This window comes from Ruditapes philippinarum, unplaced genomic scaffold (assembly GCF_026571515.1).
Source record: "Ruditapes philippinarum isolate M1 unplaced genomic scaffold, ASM2657151v2 ctg3604_1_1_1_1, whole genome shotgun sequence".
Classification (NCBI taxonomy): domain Eukaryota; kingdom Metazoa; phylum Mollusca; class Bivalvia; order Venerida; family Veneridae; genus Ruditapes; species Ruditapes philippinarum.
Window position 1 is genome coordinate 80,254 of NW_026864919.1, and position 20,977 is coordinate 101,230.

The 20,977-nt window shown below is 32.9% G+C and overlaps 1 protein-coding gene across 2 annotated transcripts in view; it reads right to left on the reverse strand.

Moving 5' to 3' along the window:
- Nucleotides 1–5,448: 5,448 nt before the first annotated feature.
- The window catches only part of LOC132727278 (sterol regulatory element-binding protein cleavage-activating protein-like), a 36,041-nt gene continuing 20,512 nt past the window's right edge, over nt 5,449–20,977 (reverse strand). The window contains exons 7-24 of one of the 2 annotated variants that reach the window (XM_060712711.1): nt 20,717–20,831; nt 19,933–20,114; nt 19,551–19,677; nt 18,724–18,836; nt 17,573–17,667; nt 17,059–17,157; nt 14,967–15,263; nt 14,461–14,598; nt 13,678–13,859; nt 12,756–13,335; nt 12,401–12,516; nt 9,389–9,909; nt 8,539–8,666; nt 7,980–8,178; nt 7,446–7,618; nt 6,861–6,941; nt 6,234–6,509; nt 5,449–5,688 (exon numbers count right to left, since the gene is read on the reverse strand). In XM_060712711.1, the coding sequence (XP_060568694.1) occupies nt 5,506–5,688; nt 6,234–6,509; nt 6,861–6,941; nt 7,446–7,618; nt 7,980–8,178; nt 8,539–8,666; nt 9,389–9,909; nt 12,401–12,516; nt 12,756–13,335; nt 13,678–13,859; nt 14,461–14,598; nt 14,967–15,263; nt 17,059–17,157; nt 17,573–17,667; nt 18,724–18,836; nt 19,551–19,677; nt 19,933–20,114; nt 20,717–20,831 (3,605 nt within the window). In that variant the 3' untranslated portion in view covers nt 5,449–5,505. The remainder of the gene's footprint in view (nt 5,689–6,233; nt 6,510–6,860; nt 6,942–7,445; nt 7,619–7,979; nt 8,179–8,538; nt 8,667–9,388; nt 9,910–12,400; nt 12,517–12,755; nt 13,336–13,677; nt 13,860–14,460; nt 14,599–14,966; nt 15,264–17,058; nt 17,158–17,572; nt 17,668–18,723; nt 18,837–19,550; nt 19,678–19,932; nt 20,115–20,716; nt 20,832–20,977) is intronic. The other variant, XM_060712709.1, reaches the window with a different exon arrangement.

A 20,977-nucleotide genomic window follows, 5' to 3' on the forward strand; every position in this document is an offset into this window, starting at 1 on the left:
ACACGGAAATATTTTCCCCATACATTGTATTTCCATATTGCTTTCATTGTTATTGTGTGATGTCCCTTTTACCAGCATTCATATGCTGGTAGATAAAGCAGTGTGGCAGTTGCATTTATCCCATATTTCATCAAAAGTTATTTACATGAAAAGATTGTCACCAAATTTTACAGATAGGAAGTGAATTTATATTGCATTTAAGCTCAGATCATTTCGGAATTTAGTTCATAGCGATAAAGGATTGATGATTGTAAATAATCTAATGCCAAAGATTTTTAAAAATAACGTTTTGGAAATTAGAGATTTGCTATGCTATTGGTCGATGTTAGACTTTTTTGGCGGGAAAGCATTACAGTTAGTCTACCTTAACGAAACGCTTCACAGGGATAAACATTGATAATGGAACACATATACATGTTAGAAGCACTCATTGTTTTTATTTATAAAATCAGCACAAAAATAAATAATGATACGAAATTATTTACACCATTAGAAAATACAGTAACAAGAGTTGAGCAATCTTAACAGAATTATTGGAAAATTTAATGATCAGGTAACAATTCATGAGTTAGACATTATATCTGAATTATCATTTAATGTATCATAGGTTAAGGAGAAACTACAGTATTATACAAACAGTGCTATTAACAAACAAGAGGGCCATGATGGCCCTGAGGTTGCTCACCTGTATATAGCCCCCCCCCCCCCGGCCAATTTTTACGCAAGGGCTTTTATTTGTTTATTTGAACAGACTTGGTAGACACCCATAAGAAGATGTTTCATGCAAAACATCTAAGTTCTAGCTCATTGGGTATTTTAAAAGAAGATTTTTTAAGTTTTTACTATACACATATAGTTAAAAACAATGACACCCCTCGGGCAGGGCCAGTTTTGACCCCTGGGCTTTTATTTGAACAAACTTTGTAGATATTTACTTAAAGATGTTTCATGCCAAATATCTAAGCTCTAGCTCTTTGGGTTCTTTAAAAGAAGATTTTTTAAGTTTATACTTTATGCATATAGGGAAAATCAATGACCCCCTGGGGCGGGGCCAATTTTGACCCCAGGGCTTTTATTTGAACAAACTTGGTAGACATTCACTTGAAGATGTTTCATGCCAAATATCTAAGCTCTAGCTCTTACAGTTCTTTAAAAGAAGATTTTTTAAGTTTTTACTTTATGCATATAGGGAAAATCAATGACCCCACGGGGCGGGCCAATTTTGACCCCAGGGCTTTTATTTGAACAAACTTGGTAGACATTCACTAGAAGATGTTTCATGCCAAATATCTAAGCTCTAGCTCTTACGATTCTTTAAAAGAAGATTTTTTAAGTTTTTACTATATGCATATAGGGAAAATCAATGACCCCCTGGGGCGGGGCCAATTTGGACCCCAGGTCTTTTATTTGAACAAACTTGGTAGACATTCACTAGAAGATGTTTCATGCCAAATATCTTAGCTCTAGCTCTTACAGTTCTTTAAAAGAAGATTTTTTAAGTTTTTACTTTATGCATATAGGGAAAATCAATGACCCCCTGGGGCGGGGCCAATTTGGACCCCAGGTCTTTTATTTGAACAAACTTGGTAGACATTCAATAGAAGATGTTTCATGCCAAATATCTAAGCTCTAGCTCTTACAGTTCTTTAAAAGAAGATTTTTTAAGTTTTTACTATATGGATATAGGGAAAATCAATTACCCCCCCAGTGCGGGGCCAATTTTGACCTCAGGGCTTTTATTTGAACAAACTTGGTAGACATTCACTAGAACATGTTTCATGCCAAATATCTAAGCTCTAGCTCTTTGGGTTCTTTAAAAGAAGATTTTTTAAGTTTATACTTTATGCATATAGGGAAAATCAATGACCCCCTGGGGCGGGGCCAATTTTGACCCCAGGGCTTTTATTTGAACAAACTTGGTAGACATTCACTAGAAGATGTTTCATGCCAAATATCTAAGCTCTAGCTCTTACAGTTCTTTAAAAGAAGATTTTTTAAGTTTTTACTTTATGCATATAGGGAAAATCAATGACCCCACGGGGCGGGGCCAATTTTGACCCCAGGGCTTTTATTTGAACAAACTTGGTAGACACTCACTAGAAGATGTTCCATGCCAAATATCTTAGCTCTAGCTCTTACAGTTCTTTAAAAGAAGATTTTTTAAGTTTTTACTATATGCATATAGGGAAAATCAATGACCCCCCGGGGCAGGGCCAATTTTGACCCCAGGGCTTTTATTTGAACAAACTTGGTAGACACTCATTAGAAGATGTTTCATGCCAAATATCTAAGCTCTAGCTCTTAGGGTTGTTTAAAAGAAGATATTTAAAGATTTTTCTTTCTGTTGCCATGGCAACCAGAGTTCTGCATGGAATTAAATTCTTTGAACAATTTTAAAAGGTGACCACCAAAGGAACATTCCTGTGAAGTTTGGATGAAATTGGCTCAGTGGTTTATGAGGAGATGTCATTTAAAGCAAAAGTTTATGGACGCCGGACGGACGCCGGACGAAAAGCGATCACAAAAGCTCACCCTGTCACTTTGTGACAGGTGAGCTAAAAATTCTAATGTTTCCTGCATGTTTTTGTTGGTTTTTTTTAATAATTATTTCTCTTGTACATGTAGGTATCAAAAAAGTTAGGCTACAAAATTTAATAAAAATTAATTTTTAACAATTTTTATATTCTTACATTTTAATAAATTTGGATATATTACATGTATTTAGTATTTAACATGAATACAAATAAATATGCAGGGATTTTGGGTGGGGGTTGAACATATAAATATCAATGATGTACAAGTGGATAAAAAGGGGACGGAAATGATATCAAACTTGCATTGTTTTCATTTTACACAACAATATATAAGCAGAAGAAAGTTAAAAAATTGCAAAAAAAATATCAACACTTAGAATGGAAAATGTATAAGTTTAGTGTGGTATTTGAAAAGAAATATTCACACACAATTCTGTAATATCTTATATATACACATAAACAATAAGTTTCTATGTCTTAAACATACATAATTGGCAATATACTGTAACTCTCATTAATATAATTTCAATACAAGTCACACATATACCTCTAAATTCATGGCAAACTTCTTATAATAAATTCACATTGCTAATTCACACTTTACTAAATGTTTATATTTCTAACCTCCATATTGAAATTTTTGATGATTTCTTTTCTTAAAAATAAAGTCATGTGTTTTAACACCATCTTTTCATGTGTGAATTAACAAAGAATCATTATCTGCAGATTACTTAGTCATCATAATCTATCATTCAAATAAATTGTTGACAGACAGCTCAATATTTTACAGCTCTCCATCAGTACATTTCACTTGTATGAAAACTAAAAAAAATATTAAAGTAACAAAAATACATTTAAACAACAGTGTACTAAATTGACATCACAATTTTTTTCATGGAAATAATGAAAACTACATACAATATCTTACAAAAACAGGAAAGCCGTTATAACATAATTATGGTGGGGGAAAAGGTTTGGCATAAATAATGAATGGAAAATACAAAAGTAAAATTGAAAATAAAATAAATATTATCATATATAATTCTGCACTGAAGATATATTAGAAAAAGAGTCAATGGAAACATTTGTACTTTACTCCTTTTGACCACAAAACATGTACAATGTCTGCATATCAACAACTAAGTATATGTGTTGCTAAGAGGTGTTGTCAAAGAGAAGTTTAATTTATTGTTAAGTTTTCACTTTAGGACAAAATGACACGGTTGCTATATAGAGGTAGTTGTGCATGCTCTTAAGATGTTGTTTTGTATAATCACAGTCAAGCCTATTAACAGGCAGTGATAATACTACCTGTATTTCACTAGACACTTTTCTAGGTAAATTCTGTGTTAAATCAAAGAATGTATTGGTATTTCAATGATTAAATGAAACAAATGATATACACATCGCATTCTCACAATATAGTAAGGATAAAGAAAATATAAATAAAATTTTGCATTGTGTAGGCTGAAAGAAATATATTTTATTCAATCAAGAAAAATATTTTATATTCTATAAACATGTATTTGGACCAAGGCATGGAAAGCATAAACATGTACCACCAGAAAGTAAATTGAATCGACCAGTCAGCATATTCAAGCAACCAGTCAGCATATTCAAGTAACCAATCAGCATATTCAATTAACCAGTCAGCATTATTCAAGCAACCAGTCAGCATATTCAAGCAACCAGTCAGCATATTCAAGTAACCAATCAGCATATTCAAGTAACCAGTCAGCAAATTCAAGCAACCAGTCAGCATATTCAAACAAGCAGTCAGCATATTCAAGCTATTTGACAGGACCTGTATAATGTGTGCTATTCACTAAATATTTCAATCTCAGCATATGTAACATTAACAGCAAGGTCCAATTTAGAACAATGGAAAAATGGTTTGAAATGTTAAAAAAAATGATGAAATAACAGGGCCTAAAAAACCCTTCTTTGTAGAGGCCGAATTTAAGCTGCTTCCCCAACCAAACTAGCCACTTTTTTTCCCCAGTTTGGTCCTGAAATTTCCCCAGTCTTTTAAAATTTCCTGTAGAATTTAGAAAAAATTAAATGATGGTGTCGAATTAAGGTTTTTTACTGCCTTATTTGTATTTCCCAGTGCTTTTTGGAAGTTTTTGCTTGTCTATTTTGAAGAACTTGTTAAAAGTTTGTGTTGAATTTGAGACCCCTTTCCCAAAGTATGCCAAAATCACGCATTTTTTTCCCAAGAAAAAGGCTGAGGCCCCTTCCCAAAAATTGGTGTTTTGGCCCTGAATAATTTCTTATATGAACAGCTGCCTATGTATAACACAAATCATGATATTAATGTGATATTCTATGATTTTAAATAAATTGTTTTGACATAAGTGTTCTCAGCTTTGGTTTACATTAAACGTTGTTTGAAGGTTATTCCCTGTTAGTTACATGCATGTACAACCAGATTCATGTTAATTTTTCTATGAAAATTACAATATTATTCAAATAGAAGTGTATAAATAATATGATCTAATTTATCCTAAGGTATTTTCCATCTACAGAAATTACCTATAACATGTCAACTGAATATGGAGAAATAGACCTTACTACATTAGTTACAAGGAAGAAATTCTGTCATGTTTTACATGAAACATGCAGAGAGTCATTAAGGTTGTGAATATTTATATATATATATTCTTTTTTAACTAACAGTACATTTATTTAATTGAATCAAAACTTGAAAATCCATGAGGCATAAAGCTTTGAAATATGTATGAAAATATTAACATTTTTGCTATAAAATCCTATGAAAAAACAGTTGGGGTGGGGGAGGGGGCAAAAATGACAGTTAATAAAAACTGATAATAATGATAAAAAGTAGGCATTTTCTGTTTTTGGGAACGGAACTGACGGAACTGATTACCAGACTAATCCACCTGATCTATCTAAATAGGGAAACAAAACCACTTTGATTATAAAAACATATCACTGATAGCCAAAGTCTTTAGTCTCTTTTCTCCAATACCAAAGGAAAATGTATAACTTTAATATCTTTCCCGTAATCACAGATTATTGTAGAATTCTCCATGGCCTGTATATGGTGAATAAACGCAGTACGATCCCTCTGTTCTAGATTTACAACACGCACAAGCTCCCCTTTATGAACATCCCATAAATACAGTGAACCCTGAAATATAACATGTCCAAAATAGTTTATAATGTAACCCTTACTCCGCTAAATATCTTAAATGGACTGTCCCGTTTTTAAATCTTGACAAAACCATTATTTTAGTCTTCATTTCAAAATAAATACTAAATCAATCAGAAATATGCCAACTGATTTTGGTCGGTACCAGCAGTCTAAGGGTTAAAATACATGTACATGTATTCTCAATCCAGTCAGATAAAAAAAATTTTTTTTAATTTAAACCACGAGTTCTTTCAGTCTAGCAAAATCTGACTAACAATGTTTGTCAAATGTAAATATGTCTGTCCTAAGGCTCAGGATATATTGAAAATAACGGTGAAAATTACTAAATTTAACATATTTGACCTTGAAGGTGACATTGGCAAAATGAAGATTTCCTTTAAATGTATGTTATGTCCAAATATGAAAGCTTTTCCTAACCAATAAAGGAAATTAATGGCCCTTATTAAATCTTTATTAGTTGAAAACACTAACCACTGTACAACTGACAACCTTAATTTATGAGAGAAATCTAATCAAGTTACCTGTCCCCCAGTGACTAGGAAGTTTTTACACAGCATGGACATGGAGCTACCACATGAAGTTTCCATCTCTACGGAATACAATAATTGTCCCCGCTTCCTGTCCCATACACACATTTTATCATCGAGGCCCGAGCTGATGATGTAAGTGTCAGTACAGGTCAGACCCACTATCGTACCTTCATGACCTATGACCTTGTGAACACAGTGACCTGTGAGAAGATCCCACAGTCGTATTGTTCCATCAGCTGATCCACTTACAGCAGCGTATGGTGCACACTGCAAATATAGTATATTTAAAGTTTGGTGAAATAAACACGATTTATAAAGCAATTAGCAAAGATAATTATCTGTATCAGTGGAGAAACACAATTGGCAAACCCTTCTTGTCTGTCTATAATAATTGCTTTTTTATTATTCTAAATTTCATGTTTGAAGTAACTCACACTCAAGATATCACCATAAGAATATGAAAAACATCACTGTACAGTTTCACAATTTATATAACATTTTGCTAGTAATAACTTTACAGTTTGCTTTACAGTTTGCATCTTTAATACTGGTATGTTATAAAAGGCAGAAATAAAATTTAAACACAATTATATACAAATTTGCTATCAGCACTATTACCTTATCTAGATATAAACATGTGATGGCACCTGTATGACCGTGTAAGGTATATAAACACCTGTAATCTTCCAGTCGAAATACCTGAAAATACAAGGTACACATATTTCTTAATAATCAGTTCACTCACATACTTCTTACTTTCATACTCAATGCCACTTACAACAAATGTACATGTAAGCAATGAAGCCTTACCATTGGTCCATTTCAAAATCATTTTTAGAATATAATTATATGAAATAGGTTTTGTTTTAATCTAGTAGACAGAATTAGACACTTAAAAAATAAGTCTCAAAATTTATGACCAATTAAACAATAAACCATGGCTCTTTATATTAAACCACTTTTTTTTTTTAAATACGTATTTCCAACATAAATAAAACAGAAAGTTCTAGATTAACCAAATAACATAAATTTTTGCATAACTCTTTAACATCAATATGATGTAACTGTACCCTGAAGAAAGCTGGTCAGCGGAAATGTTGAAATATAAAAGGGAAATTAAAGAATTTGTAATTGACTACTTATTTTTTTACTATTTATGGTGTAACTGTATTAATTAATAATTTTCATGAGATTTTAGCATACCTTCAATGTAAAATCCTGACTAGCAGACACTATTCTACCACCCTCAGTAAGTAGAACGGTTATCGGTCGGTGATGAGCCTGGGTATGTTGTACCTGTGTACAGTGTATAACCTCATCCCATAACCTTAAATCATCACTTCCTGTACGGGTATGACTCAAATGTCGAGAATGCCCTACAAATATAATCAATGTTAAAATGTTCAAACTTTAAAAATGAGCATCCTCATAAATGGGGTCAATTACAAGAAAATGTTTTTGTTTATAATTAAAATTGTATTTTTACTGTTTTGTCTACTGTACAGTAAATCAATCGAGCAGACTTGTGGCAATAGGCCCTAGTTTGGATAGTGATTCAAGGAAAGTTAAAAGCAGTTGTTCAAACGTTTTCTACTTGAGATCGATCAATTTCCTTTTAGTGGCCAAGCCAGGGCAGGTAGTGAATAAGAACTTAAGAAAACCTTTCAAAATTGTGAATATAAGTTTAATAAAGAGAAAAGGACAAAAAGGAAAAAATTAAAAGATGACTATTCTTACCTTTGATTTTTTTATTTAAACTGCTAGGTGATAAAGGAGTTGATATTCTGGGATTCTGAAATGTTTCAAGCTCTAGGAAATCTATGGAACCATCCAGTCTGGCCACAATAACTTTCTTGCCGATAAAATTAATGCCCGTCACCCCAACGTCACTCTCTCCATACAGGCATTTCAAGGCACCAGTGGTAGAATCCCAAAACTAAATAACACAAATAAACATATCAAATATAAATGAGTTTTTAACAAAAAATTCTTCTGAATTCTGTGGTAAAAACTATGTTTACTTGACTTTTAACATGCTGAATTTCTAAACAGACTTGTTCAGCTTCCATTTTGGAAGTGTCTATAATCAATTTTAGGGATATTAAGATGTTTAAAGGCATATCCAGCTTTTTTTTGGAAGTGTCTATAATCAATTTTAGGGATATTAAGATGTTCAGAGGCATGCCCAGCTTCAATTTTGAAAGTGTCTATAACAGTAACTATTACAAATGTACAACTACATGCTGAAGTGAAAATATGCTCATGACCCTTATCAAGAGACTGAACAGACTGGTACCTCAATTTTTCCATTCCCACATCCTGCTATCACAACATTGCCTCTACATGCCAGGCACCATATAGGAGAGGGAGCTAACTCTAGGTTGGAGGAATCATTCATAGATGTATCAGACAGAGTATGGTCCCCTGAAATTAAGAACATAATTTATAAGAAAAAAAATCAATTGAGCTCAGAAAATGTACTGAGATATGGAGTATGTCATTCCAATCATGATTTCCTCTCTAATGGAATAATTAAAGTCATCATTTGAATAGAAAGTAACTTGGTTGCAGTTTTATTTAATCCCAATGAAATTCAGAAGTTTTGGCCAAGCTGAAAGCAAATTCAGCCTCAGTGTCACTGCAACCTTGACTTTTGACCAAATTATTTCAAATCAATTAATAAACAAATCTTCTTGTCCCATAGGTTTAGAGGAAGTTAAAACTCACACATCCTGCTGGACAACCTACTTTTCTGTACTCAAACATAGGTGATACCTTTTTTGTCTAAGTATTACTTCTAATCACAAACAATATGACAATAGAAACATTCCATGTAATTATTTTATAAAAGAATGATCTAATATCAGACAGAACACTTAAACTGTTTGTTGTTACAGATGCTTTATTAACATTTATGGGAAATGACACAAGCAGCACATTTATGTTAATTTACAGACAACTAAGTTAACTGAAACAGTGAAATGCCATCTATTTTAATGACATTTAGATCAGAAGCAAGAAAGCATTAATATATGTAGATTGACGATAAAATGCATTAAAATTTGATTCTTTCAGTTGTTAGTTTATACGTTTCTTAATACTACATATAGAAACAATTTTATCATTGGTGTTTTTCAGATACTGACCTTCACTCCAGCTTTTTGACCTGCTAGCACGAGATTCATGACTAAGTTCTAGGTACTGTCTCTTGTTTTCATCATGAATTCTTTTCTCTTCCAGAAATTTCGAGTGCTCATTGTACAATTCACCAAATTGCTGTTGAAAATCATAACCTTTCTTTCCTGTACTTTCATTTACTTCACCCACAGTATTCTCCTTTGATTCAGTTTTGGCACTTTGTATTACATTCACATCTGAATTTTTATATCTATACATTTTTGAAAAATTATAATCTATAGTATTTTTCAAATCAGGGAAGTCTTCAAATATTTCCTTAGACTGTGACACATTCTGTTCAGTTTCACTTCTTCCAGAAATTCTACGCAGTCTGGGTCTAGGTTGATCATCTGAGTTGTTGCTAAGGTCAAGTCCAACTGAAAATGTTGACTGGTTTCCATTGTTACCATGGTATTCTGCATACAGATCAGCTTCACTGTCATTGACATTGCGACCTTCACATGGTTTCCGCCTCATTGGTGGAGTAGCCCTGGAATAAAAGGTACAAAATATTTAATTTTTGTTACATGAATTGACAATCCAAAAATGATGATAACATTAGTCAGATGTAATCTCAAAATTGACAGTATAAGATATCTGCAAGATATGTTTATTGTATGGTAAATTTTTGACGATTGAGATTTTAACTTGTTCAAATTGCACCACGAGACTACTGATCATCTACTTTTAGAACCATTATACTTCATAGGTCTTAAAATTTAGCAAATTTAACATCCCATAAATCTGCCTGAACCAAAAGTAATTAACCTTTGCCACCAGTACAGGGCAAGGCCAGCCTGCACATCCATGCAGTTCTACTAGACTTATACTGCTGGCCAACTTAATCTTAACTTTCGACGTGATATTACATGTACTTAAATTGATAAAGAACCATTTCACTGTCTATTTTAGAAATTCGTTAAACATTTGTTTGTTTGTTTTGGGTTTTACGTCACATCAACACAGTATAGGTCATATCGCGACGTTCCAGCTTTACTGGTGGAGGAAGACCTCAGGTGCCCTTCCGTGCATTATTTCAGACATTTAAACATTATCATCACAACAAGAGGCCATGATGGCCCTGAGGTCGCTCACCTGTATATAGGCCCCCCCCAACCCCCCCCCCCCCCAATGTTGCAGGGCCAATTTAACCCAAGGGCTTTTTTATTTGCACAAACTTGGTAGACACCCATAAGAAGATGTTTCATGCTAAACATCTAAGCTCTAGCTCATTGGGCTTTTTAAAAAGAAGATTTTTTTAAAGTTTTTACTATACACATATAGTTAAAAAACAATGACACCCCTGGGGCCGGGCCAGTTTTGACCCCAGGGCTTTTATTTGAACAAACTTTGTAGACACTTACTAGAAGATGTTTCATGCTTAATATCTAAACTCTAGCTATTTGGGTTTTTTCAAAGAAGATTTTAAGTTTTTGCTATACATATATAAAGAAAATCAATGACCCCCGAAGCGGGGCCAATTTTGACCCCAGGTCTTTTATTTGGACAAACTTTGTAGACACTCACTAAAAGATGTTTCATGCTTAATATCTTAACTCTAGCTATTTTGGTTTTTTCAAAGAAGATTTTTTAAGTTTTTGCTATACACATATAAGGAAAATCAATGACCCCCGGGGCAGTGCCAATTTTGACCCCAGGGCTTTTATTTGAACAAACTTGGTAGACACCCATTAGAACATGTTTGATGCTAAACATCTTAGCCATAGCTCTTTGAGTTCTTTAAAAGAAGATTTTTTAAGTTTTTACTATATGCATATAAGGAAAATCAATGACCCCCCGGGGCGGGGCCAATTTTGACCCCAGGGCTTTTATTTGAACAAACTTGGTAGACACCCATTAGAACATGTTTGATGCTCAATATCTTAGCCATAGCTCTTTGAGTTCTTTAAAAGAAGATTTTTTAAGTTTTTACTATATGCATATAGGGAAAATCAATGACCCCCCCCCCCCCCCCCCCGGGGGCGGGGCCAATTTTGACCCAAGGGCTTTTATTTGAACAAACTTGGTAGACACCATTAGAACATGTTTCATGCTAAATATCTTAGCTCTAGCTCTTTGGGTTCTTTAAAAGAAGATTTTTTAAGTTTTTACTATATGCATATAGGGAAAATCAATGACCCCCCCCCCTGCTGGGGGCGGGGCCAATGACCCAAGGGCTTTTATTTGAACAAACTTGGTAGACACCCATTAGAACATGTTTCATGCTAAATATCTTAGCTCTAGCTCTTTGGGTTCTTTAAAAGAAGATTTTTTAAGTTTTTACTATATGCATATAGGGAAAATCAATGACCCCCAGGGCGGGGCCAATTTTGACCCCAGGGCTTTTATTTGAACAAACTTGGTAGACACCCATTAGAACATGTTTCATGCTAAATATCTTAGTTCTAGCTCTTTGGGTTCTTTAAAAGAAAATTTTTTAAGTTTTTACTATATGCATATAGGGAAAATCAATGACCCCCCGGGGCGGGGCCAATTTTGACCCCAGGGCTTTTATTTGATGAAACTTGGTAGACACTAACTAGAAGATGTTTCATGCCAAATATCTAAGCTCTAGCTCTTATGGTTTTTTAAAAGAAGATATTTAAAGTTTTTTCTTTCGGTTGCCATGGCAACCAGAGTTCTGCATGGAATTAAATTCTTTGAACAATTTTTAAAGGTGACCACCAAAGGAACATTCCTGTGAAGTTTGGATGAAATTGGCTTAGTGGTTTATGAGGAGATGTCATTTAAAGTAAAAGTTTACGGACGGACGACGGACGGACGGACGCAGACGGACGGACGCCGGACGAAAAGCGATCACAAAAGCTCACCCTTTGTGACAGGTGAGCTAAAAATGCATCTGTAAATAGAGCAATAACCCATTGTCAGGACAGAATTTGTCTTCAATATAAGTTTCTCTATAAATATCAGGTACTGAGAGGGGGTAAATCAATTATTTCAATACTTAAAATGGTACTCACGATTTTCTCTGCATGGTATGAAGACACTCTCCTGTGATGGAGTCCCAGACACGTAGCTGTCCCCCGAGACATGAGCTTATTATAACACTGCCGTCAATGATCAGACATTCAATTTCCTACATTATAAAGCAAGTATTAGATATTGGTACAAAGCTTAATGAATTTTATGGCTTCTAATAAGATACTGTATACAAGAAACTTTCATGAGCTCCTATTTTCTCAAGATATATTTAATTTCACAAAAATAATCATTGGTGTATAATTAAATCGCAAATAATTATAAAAATTACAAATAAGAAGTTAATACTGTTTACAACGTACTGTTTATTAATTTATTTTTTTGTAATTAACATACCTGTAAATGTCCTTTCAATATTATTGGAACTGCCTCTTTGATCTGTTTGTAATAACTATTCCCTCTGGAATTCTTCGGTATTTTATTCCATGATGCCCTCCACTTGGAATATTTTTTTGAACACATACATCTATACAACGTTAATATAAAATATGTAATACAAATAACGCTGAGGAACACTAGTGATATGGTAATAATAAACTCAGACCGAGACTTTGGGTAATACTGTCTTAATTGATCTGGATCAATGTACGGATAATACTTCCGCAAATATTCCTCAGACAAAAATTCTGGTTCTTGTGTTGTCTTTCTGTATTGCTCAGAACCAGAAATATGGATATTTCCATTTTCGTGTGGTTGTTCTTTAGTTTCTTCACTTTGAATTGTGATTTTTTCTTTGGGTTCATTTTTGTCTCTGGACTTTTCATGCAGGTGGATTTCAGGTATCTTTGGTCTAATTTGCGTCTCTTTTGCCTCATTCTGTGGCCAGTTGGTTTTGTATCCAGGGACACGCAGTCTGATAGCCTCCTCTGGTGGAATGATTATGGATAAATGAATGGATGGTAAAATGCTGATATATCTAAAAGACAAAAATATATAAATATTTAAAAAAATCTTACATGTTGACAATCTTTTTTACTGAGTAATCTCTCCCTATCTAAAAATCATGCAAAGAGCGAAGTTTCCTTCAATACCAAAGCATATCTTAACAAATCAAACTGTATGTAAAATATTTTTTTCTCCATGAATTTACAGCTCTTCTGGAACTGTATTGAAGTGAAATTAATCAAACACATGGTTAGTCTAAATTGTACAGAATAATCATTGATACAGGATGTAACAACGTTAAATGCACAGAACAAAATACAAAAAGCATAAAAAGCATTTAAAAATTTCAAATGGATAAGAGTAATGATCTTACTTTCCAACAATACTGATATTATAATAGTTAAACATGGTGACCCAGTGTACATGTGAGAGCTTCCTCCATAATTCTAGGTCAGTATGTTTGACCGAACCCAAATCCTCATCATCCTGTTGCCAAAAATAGGCCAAGGGAGATAATACATTAATCTTGTTCTGATCAGCAGTAGTTGTCTGCTCCTGAAAAAAAATCATTTCAAGAGTGAAGCTGATTTTCTTACAATGACGCAATTTCAAGCACCTATCACATTTGATAAAGTGAAACCATAAAGTAGTGACAACTTCTCTTTATAAATGTTTATGCATACTAATTCACTAAATCATTGATACTAATTCAAATATAGTCATGAATAGATTAAGTGACTGCTTACTTGTAACTGTTTCATTAAATGCCGAGGTTAAACACACACCTTGTAAAAGCATGGAAGCACTATGAATCCATTTGTATAAGTCAGTGTTACTTTAATACAATTTCTGCTTTATTCTAACATTCCTTCATATTTACAGTGCAATTGGTGCATGTGAATATATCCAACATATATATCCATCATATCAAAATACATTTAGCTGAAATCTGGTTTACAGCATGGAGTCAAACAGACAGATGGATAAATGTGCCAAGAAATGGAAACAAGACATTGATTCTTTTGTAACTTTCTATAATAGTAGAAAGGTCCCTTGTTTTGTTACTAAATATATCTTCATATTTTCTTTAAAATGGGAAGATGGTTGTGGGGGTGTGTTGGAGGGGTAGGTTTTAGGGCATTGCGTAAGACATTACCTGTAATTTGATCATTTGTTCCAGGTCATCTACAGAGTCTGGTATAACTGTACCATTAATACTGAATGATGTGTTGGTAATATGATGAACTAAACCAGTCTTGTATACAATAAGAATAATCCAAACAACTGAACACACCTGTAATTATATACAATAAGAAATATCCATACAAGTGAACACACCTAAACTCATATACAAGAAGAATAATTCATATAAGCGGACACAGCTGAAATCATATACAATAAATATAAACCAAAGAAATAAATTCTGTATTTGTAATACTGTCACATTTAACAAACAAAACAGATTTCAATGGACAACACATAACACCAAAATAAGGCAAAATTCTGACTTAAGGTTTCTTAATTTGCTTTATTCTCTAAACCAAGTCATATTTACAAACATTATGTTTATTCATGGTCAAATTATTTCTAAAAATTTGAAAATTTAACTCACACTTGAATACTGTCAAGTGAGAAAACAAGATATAAAATGTTTGCACTTACCATGATAAATCTTTGAACAACTCTAGTACTGGCCCAGAAATACAGCAACCTTAATCTCCGGGGTAAATCTAGAAATGATTCACGCTGGAATAATCTCTCCTCATGCTGTACCCTGGGAGACACAGGTGTCCCTCGGGATGAAATCATTCCCATGCCAGTAGACAGATTAAATCTTGGCTGGAGTCTGACACGATCTGTGGGCAGACTGGTTTTGAATGGGCATTTGAAGAGAGGTTCTAACTGTACAAGATCTGATGGTGTTGAGGTGTCCTGTTTGTGTTTATGGAGATCTGACAACTGGAATGAAAAATAAATTTGGAATGTTTAGATACTTCATACTGTAGCACAGAATCTCATTAAGCTTTAATTTGAAAAAAAAGACAGATATGGAGAGTTCAACTCTATTACTTTATTCTAAAACCTCAACATATTTGTTTTTGTTTGTTTTGATTTGATTTAAAGTCATATCAACACCGTTAAGTCATATAATCACTTTCCAGCTTTACTACAAAGACTTTTAATGCTGTTTTTATGGATGATGTCAGATGCATGCAGGCACCAATGTAATATAACCATAATATTTCTTGTAAAAAGAGAAAAAAAACACCATAATAAAAACTGCACTCAAAATTTCAAGCTTTGAATTCTACAAATTCTTACAAGCTGTTAATTTAATTAAATGTCAATTATGTTAGCTTTAAGTGTCTTTAAAAGATTAAAGTCATAATGTTATTCCTGAAAGAGTTGTAACATAGTATGTATTATATGTTAACTGAATAAACAGTTTCCAGTTCAAAATATTATGCTACTATTTAAAGCAGTTTTTTCCAATTAACAATGATATCTCACAAGTGTAATTTGCTCTTAAGTGAATATTAAGAGGATATTTTTTCGTTTGCGTGAAATATGGAATATATTTTCACGAAACATGATAAAATGCCACATATTTTCACGAGCCCGTACAGCGAGTGAAAATATGTGGCATTTTATCATGTTGAGTGAAAATATATTCCATATTTCACGAAAAACGAAAAAATAACCTTTTTATTTAATTTCATTATCAAAGAAAATGGTAACGAATCCTCTTTCTTGCTACCAACTGCAATTGTACAGCGCGCAGTAATTTATGCGTAAGCACGCGCGTTTAGTGCTACATTGTGACATCATGTAAACAACTCTTTAAACGTCTGTACAGCGTTAATTACTGAATTAAAGATATTGGTGTTCGGATTAATTTTCTTAGACCATTTTCTATCATACTAGATAGTTTTTAAAACAAAATTCAAGAAAAAGTTGTTTTGTATTTATCAGATTTTTTAAACAAAACGGCAGGCGAAAGAAGTCCCTTAAAATAAATATGAGTTTTGACTCCGCCCACTTTCATATTTATTTTTAAAAAATATGAAATATAATTGACTGATATAGCACCATATTTCATGGGTAAAATTGAATAAAAATACATATTACTTTCATACTGGTATTTTGTAAGTTTTGTTGCCAAATTCAAAAACTGATTTTGTAAACTACAGGCAGCAGATGTTTAGCTTTATACACTTTAAGTATAGGTTAGTGTTTATTTATAAGTAAGCATTTACAAAATTAAATTGGTCAAGACCATCTAATTTAGAAAATGCTAATAAACACTAACCAATTTAGTGTTTGAAATTATTTTCATAAAACTGTTGATTTACTAGAAGTTGATTTACCAAAGTAAATGTGCTATGTGATACTCATTTGAAATACTGTTATTCTGTTGAGCAAAGAATAATTTCAATTTTCAAATTATAGCATCTTTCAAGCTTTTATTTTGAAAAAAAAAGTGTTTCTTGCTTTTTAAAAATGTTTTGAAATCAGATATCATAATTATTCAACTTATATCATTATAATTAAAAAAAAAAACAACAAAGGTGAATATTAGCTAAATATATATATATTCATTTATTTTGTTGGGCACCTGAGTAGAATTTAAGCTAGTTGGATAGCTTTCTCACATTAAAGAATTTAAAGTACTGGTGCGGATAAAAACATCAGTTTTGGTGAGAGGCAATTGAGTTGAAGTCAATTACTGCTAATTATATAAATGCTGTATCACCTCCATTCTCCTGATATCCACTGACAGTACTGTAACAAAAAACACCATCTGTAACGTGAAATCTGTGAGCAGGCCAACTAGTGCAAACAAACAAAACTCCTACAATACAAGAATAACAATGCTATTTTACTATAATTTACCTTACTATCTAATTACTTATCTCTATGCATGCAGTCTTTTTAAATTTTTTACTTGACATCATTTTATAAAACATATCAATGAAACATATATATGAGAAAAAATAAAATTTCCTTTTCCTATGCAGAGAATAGGTTATCAAAAAAAAGATATATACACACATGTATAGAACAAAAATACTAATTCTAAATTTCTAAACCTTGTGAATAAATTCTCAATTTAAATACCGGAGTACAAAAGAATAATGTTCCTAAAAATAAAACAGTAAAAGATTAAAACAAATTTCTTTATTTCTAGTAAAACTCTCCTCTCACAGAGTCAATAATTTGTTATCTAAATAGTTAATTAACTATGGATAATGATAATGACAACAGACCTGTATGGCAGGTACAAAGGTGAAGAAGCCCACCATAATGATGACTAACTCTATCAGCAGATTCTTCGTTATGTACCATCCCTCCTTACTTAGACCTGAATAGAGAAACAGGCTCGTGAAATATTGATCTATTGTATTATGTAGAAACATTCAGCTATTAATTTTAAAATATGCATGTATATATAGAAAAATCAAGCAATCGCACGAAACGCAACTCAAGTTTTATGGTTAATCCAATGTTATCAACGTTACTAGGCCACTTTGCAACTTCACAGATCTGGAAAAACCTTAGGTGCCCTTTGGTGCATCAATTAAAAAATTGCAAGGTAAGAATCATCTGTAAAGGAATATTACTTCAAAGTCAGTAACCACAATGGTCCAGACTTGTGTTTAAAGATTATAAGTGTTAATGCTAAGTTTTGAATGCAGCAAAAAAGCTACTGCAAAAGACTGTAAGCCTAATATACATGAAAAGTTTTAACTTTTATAAGTTTAGCCTGGCTTAAAAAATCTAATCCATTCACTTGACAGTTTATAACCCATAACATGCTGAACCGAAAAGTGATTTCCCTTTGCCAAAGCCAGACTGCACATTTGTTCGGTCTGAGAAGGCTCTATACTGTTGATAGCACATTTTTTAAATTTCTAACTGAAATCCCTTTAAATTTTAATGGAATGTTCTAAAATCAAAGAAAGACAAAACTGTTCCATAAACTCTGCAGAGAAAGCGTTAACATTATATATATTAATTTCTACACTATCCACAATAACTTCATTCAATAGACAAGATTCTTTATTCTCAAAGTTTCATTTTGCTGATTGTATTATAAACATACTGAAACACAACAGGGACGGTAGAGCGTCTCTTGCTCAAAACTGGTACTACCACTGTTGACATCAGCATATCTACTTAACCCTTAACCTGGTGCATTTCTTACATGGACTTGTCCAGCTTCCATTTTTGAAACTAATCATTATCAATTTTAGATGTCTCAAAATAAAGATATGAAGTTAGGTCAGTCAACAGTATAGAGTATGGTCAGAATGTATAGATGTGCAGACATGCCTGGCCCTATACTGGTGGCAAAGGCTGATCATTTTCTGTTCCAGCATGGTATTTAAACGGTTAACAATAAACTTATTTAACATACCTGTAGCAACTCTATATTTCACATCCAGTTCTACAGAAGTTGAAACAACAGACTTGGTCATCACCAGCACATTTTCTACACCAATCAACACTACCAAATAGGGGAATATCTCCCTGTTTGAAATAAACAAGGATAAAATTAACTGCATAAATACCCATGCTATCTTTAGCTAACTTTATTCCTTGTGTTCGTTTTTTCAATCTTTACCTTTTTTTAGGATAAGTCCAAGTTTGTTTCTTGGTACACTAAAATTCCAGGTTGTAAAAGGATACTTTCTTAACTTCCTTAAACAAAAAGTAAATGTAATTATAATAACATATAACTTTATATATCATTATGAATCAGATATCATTCAAAATATACCCATCCTTGTGAACACTAACTTTTATTATTTCAGCAATATATATAGTCATATTTTTTTTTTTTTTGATTGGGTTTTACATCACACCGACATATCATAGGTCATATGGCGACATTCCAGCTTTACTGCTGGAGGAAGATCTCAGGTGCCCTTCCGTGCATTTTTTCAGGCATGAACAGGCACCGGAGTAGAACCACCGACGTTTCGTAAGCTAGCTGGATAGCTTCCTCACATGAAAGAATCCAAAGTCCCTGTCGGGATTCGAACCCACAGCAGTGAGGGGCAAGTGGTTTGAAGTCAACGACCTTAACCACTCGGCCACGGACGCCCTAGTCATAATCTACATTGTTGGTAAATTTTATCAATTTCACATACAATATAAAGTGCAAGTTGTATGATTTCATATAAATTAAGGAATAAATGGAAATAAATCTGTTAACACCTACATTAAAAGAGAAAAGCTTACCCTCCGTTAAGTCTCGTGTTCAGACCAAATATGGAACACACACTGACTGAGATCAACAATGACGATACCACCGTAACCACAGCACTGAATGCCAAACCCCACTTGGACTTTACCATTTCTATCTTCTCTACAATTTATAATAAACAACGTCCTTGTTAGTTTTCATGTAAGAGTAATGTTTATTTCTTAAGCACAGTCCAAGCTTCATATTGATACCTTTAAATGATACCTTTAAAATTGTTTGAGTAATAAGCTACATAGAAGTTTTTGCACATCTATGAAAACAAAGAAGACATCACAGCAATCATAATAGCTCGACTTTTTGTTTTTTGGAAACAGACTGACTAAAAATATATATTTCATTCTAAAAGGTTATACTTACTGACAGAGAAGTAGAGATACATGAGTAGCACCAGATACAAGACTATAAGATGAATGTATTCAAAATAGATGTTGATATCTTTATAATGTAGGTGTACAATATGATCTATATGAGAATTGTTCACATTTAACACTGTATCCGGATAAACGGTTTCCAGCTTTGTCCGCAGATTCCCCACAAAACTGCAAAAAATAATCATAAATACATAAATCAGGTGTAGTTTTTTTAAGAATTGTTACATGTTATCTTTTAGTGACAATATCATAATTTTAAAACATACCTTAAAAATATTCTAATATACAAAACAAAACAATATTGACAAACCAAAAAGGTTTAAGAACCTTTATAAATGGCCAATTATAACTGTTCCTTAATTATACAGATAGTTTTGTAGTTGTCTGTTAGTCATATGACAACATTCCATTACACATTTTTCAGTATAAACAGTTAAAGACATAGGAAAACACTGACCCAGATGTCATTTTATTTTGTTTGGTTTGGTTTGGTTTTACAACACACCAACACAATTTAGGTCAAATGGCCCCGAAACAGGAAAGATGATTTTGGCTAACCTTGGGTGTTACAAACTTAAAACCTTCTCACCTGCTGGAGCAAAGACACACATACACACCAGTAATTCAAAATCATGTTTTGCATAAACCCATTTATTCCCCTCTTACCAAAACATAGGGTTTAAGGGTGGCTGCAATTCTTATGCCTCAACCATTACAGGCAACCCCTCAACCACAAGAGGAAGATGTACTTATGCTTTTATCACTCTTACCTTTCATCATACTTCTTCAGGACAAGTGTGATAGCAAATGATATAGTCCTCTGTCTATTTCTGATAAAATATCTGGATATCCCAGTCTGTTTCCATGGCAACCCAAACAAAACATCTGTAAATCAATATAATATCTAAAAGTTTACAACAGATGGGTGTTATTTATAAATAATTTTTTACTACTAGAATAAATAAGTGACAAAGTTGAATGTTGTAGCAAGGTCATAAAGTATTAACCACAAGGGTTTTTGTCACAAAAAC